The 3,623-nt window shown below is 32.6% G+C and overlaps 1 protein-coding gene across 1 annotated transcript; it reads left to right on the top strand.

Moving 5' to 3' along the window:
• The first annotated feature begins 952 nt into the window (after positions 1 to 952).
• On the top strand, positions 953 to 2,163 carry LOC107841971 (calmodulin-like protein 3). Its single transcript, XM_016685801.2, has one exon. It carries the CDS (start codon positions 1,279 to 1,281, stop codon positions 1,735 to 1,737), a length of 459 nt encoding a protein of 152 aa, XP_016541287.1. The 5' UTR covers positions 953 to 1,278; the 3' UTR covers positions 1,738 to 2,163.
• Positions 2,164 to 3,623: the final 1,460 nt, after the last annotated feature.

Below are 3,623 nucleotides of genomic sequence, written 5' to 3'. Positions count from 1 at the left end.
AGCCGCCCACCACATTCCCCCAACCCCCTGATGCCGTCCATTACCTTCAACCCGTCCCCCCCTTCCATGCCGTCCACCACCATCAACCCATCCCAACCACGCCATCCACCTACATCAACCAAAACAGCCACCCCACAGCCTCCCCTAAACCCCAATTTCTCCGTTTACCTGCCACAATCACATAAAATCCACAGGAATAACCAATTTCAAATCACCTTTTCTCTCTTTCTTCAAGAACTTAGAAGAAACAGATTTGTATCCAACAATTTCTTGATCATTGAGTTGAAATTGGATTGATGAGCAGTTTGAAGAACCCATTTGAACCTTTCTTGAAAGTTGGAGTGGTGGTGGGAATGAAAGAAAAAGGCAAGAATGATTTTAATATTTAATTTTTATGTGGTATTTAATAAATGATATGGATTTTAATATAATATTTAAAAATAACGTGGCAGCTGACGTGGAGGCGGTGTGTTACACACACCGAAATAGTGTTTAAAATATTGTTTTTTAGTGGATTCAATGGTTCAGATGACAAACATGTAAGTAGGAGTATTCACATTACACAATGAACATAGTATAAAGATCCACCGAACTATTTTGCTAAAATATTATTATTAATAATACCATACATAATATAAACTATTTCTCTTAATACACCATACCAAGTGGCCCTTAATGGACAAAGTGTTGGTATATTTTGATGTGGTTCAAATTTGCACACAAGGCAAAATTCATTATGCCACTCTTTCAATGCATAGTAAGCCTCACCTTACGTCTGAAATACATTAGTTCCTTACATCAGTACACTCGAAGATGCCAATCAGAATTCATACCCCTAATATTCCTCCATGTGATATTCCCATCTTTGTCATATATCCTGATTGTAGTTTTATATTAATATGATATAAGTACTTAGACTGATTATAATAAGAAAATGGGAGAGATTTGAAATATTCTAGATTTACCTAGATATTATCTTATAAGGAAAACCTCAAACCAATCCCAACAAATTCTAAATCAGTGATCCACCGTTATTAGCGGGTATCCTCAAAATCACCCTTCAATTTCTCTCTTTTTTTTACCCTCTCTTGATATATTAGTGTTTCTCTAAATTATTTCCCTAATTATTTGGCCCTTGAGTTTCTTGTGTTCTCACAAATTTACAACGCTCATTTGGCCTTTCCATTTTTCAGGAATTAAATTTTTAAATAACCTTTCAGTAGAAACAATAAATTTGTTTCATGCAATTAATAATTAGCGTCTCTCATCATCCAAGATATGGATCCAGCAGAGGTAGGTAGAGTTTTTCATATGTTCGATCGAAATGGGGACGGAAAAATTACGAGAAAGGAGCTTAGTGATTCGTTGCAAAATTTGGGAATTTACATTCCTGAAATGGAACTTGTGCAAATGATCGAAAAGATTGATATCAACAGAGATGGGTTTGTAGACATGGAGGAATTTGGGACATTGTATCGGTCGATAATGGACGAGAGGGACGAAGAAGAAGACATGAGAGAAGCTTTCAATGTGTTCGATCAAAACGGTGACGGATTCATCACGGTGGAAGAATTAAGATCCGTTTTGTCATCGTTGGGTTTGAAACAAGGAAAAACACTAGAAGATTGCAAGAGAATGATAATGAAAGTTGACGTGGATGGTGATGGAATGGTTGATTACAAGGAATTCAGACAAATGATGAAACGTGGTGGATTTGCTTCCTTGAACTCAAGCTGACATGCATACTCTATGAAAAGAAAAATTAATTCAAACAAATAATATATTTAAAATGAATGATATTTGAAAATTTAGAAGGTAGATACAAAAGAGCCAGGAATCAGCTAGTCTTTTGTATATGAGAAAACTTACTGGGGTTAATGCACGACTTACCTCCTAAATAGTTTTACACAAATACAGTTGCATGTTTGACTTTTTCATCTTTTTATTTTTCTTTCTTCTTGTTAATATTGTTCATTAGAGAAGTCAATTGCATTAATGGCCGGGTTTGTATTGATTTAGGTTTTGTGATATATTTATTCATTTCACATGTTAAGATGTAGCTCTTTATTTCTGTGCATATATTGTTATACATTAATCAAGTTGTGTTCTTGATTTCTAGTGTATTATACACAATTATATTGAGAGGATGTGTATATTTGTTTGTTTTGTTCATGTTGTTACTCAATTATTGTAACTAAAAATTACACAAATACACAACTTATGTTTTCAATATTACAAAAAATCTCAACTCCATAAACATATTACAAAATTTCCAGCATATACATAGAATGCTATGTATACGTCAGCTATGTTATGTATATTAATAGGAAGAGAAAATAAAGTAATTAAAAAGATGAGAGAAAATGTAATTACTTTCAAAAGGGTTGATATTTATGTTATTTATACTTATTATAATTAGCTGCAGGCAACAAAAGTCGTTCACTTAAAAGGAAGTCTGAATGTGTAATGAAATGCTTTAATTAATGCAAATTCCTCTATCAAGAAATATTCATATTTTGGACAAAAAAATGTAATATGCCGTTAGTATGCATGTGTGTTATTGAACAAAAGCCCGCCATGCATACGGGCCGCATTAAAAATGAAATGTTTATTAATTTGCCCTTTATTAATTACTTCCACCATTTCATAAAGATTGACCTAGTTTGACTTGGCACGGAATTTAAGAAAATAAAGAAGATTTTTGAATCTTGTGGTATTAAATTAAAGATATGTCAAATGTACTAAAATTTTCTTTAATCTTGTGGTCTTAAACATGTCATGTGGAAATTTAAAATTAAAAGGTTGCTACAAAGGGAAAGAGATCATTCTTTTTTAAACGGATTAAAAATGAAATTATGTCATTCTTTTTTAAACTGAGGAAATACCACTAGAGGGGGTTTGCTGCCAAAAATGCCCATTTTTGAAAACTATTTTGTCAAATAGACACAAGTTTGAAAAAATTGGTCATATACCCACTTAATTCTATATCACCACTAACTTTTCCAACTTAACGACTTCACCTACAAGTTTTCTAATAATTTACTTTAACCCATTATTTTCAACTTAATCAATTCACCCACAAGTTTCTAATAATATACTTCAACCCACTCCATCATCCACCATTATATATAAAATATATTAGATTTCAAAAAAAAAAAAAAAAAAACTCAATAGCTTAAAATAGAAGCTTCCATTTTCCTCCAAAAAACTCCAATTCCGGCTACTTTTCTGGCGTTATTTTCTGGCGATCAGCTCTAAATCAGTCCACAAACATCATAAGTTTGTCCATTGCATCCATTGTTACCCCATTTATTTGTTATCTTCTCAAACACACTTTTCACCATTGTTAAAAAGCTTTAAATCACTCATATTACTCAAAACCACATTGAAAGTACATTACAACAGCTTAGGCGACTCCAAGTTCATTTCTTTATTCCATAAACCCAATGATAATTGATTAGAAGCAATATTTGTAATTTTAAGTTTTTGGACGAATATTTGTCCAGTCATCAACTGTGCATACATCCCGACATAGACCCTCAGCATAATCTATCATCGACCAAAGCTTAATTCTAGGATGTCTATTGCAGAATTTATTCTGGTTTCAAATAATTTCATGGAAG

Source organism: Capsicum annuum, chromosome 9 (genome assembly GCF_002878395.1).
Source record: "Capsicum annuum cultivar UCD-10X-F1 chromosome 9, UCD10Xv1.1, whole genome shotgun sequence".
In the NCBI taxonomy this organism is placed as follows: domain Eukaryota; kingdom Viridiplantae; phylum Streptophyta; class Magnoliopsida; order Solanales; family Solanaceae; genus Capsicum; species Capsicum annuum.
Note: the sequence above shows the minus strand (reverse complement) of the source record. Positions and strands in the feature narration are given on the sequence as shown.

Excerpts from the sequence above, each read along its gene's own strand:
- LOC107841971 (XM_016685801.2), top strand. The coding sequence starts at position 1,279 with ATGGATCCAGCAGAGGTAGGTAGAGTTTTTCATATGTTCGATCGAAAT.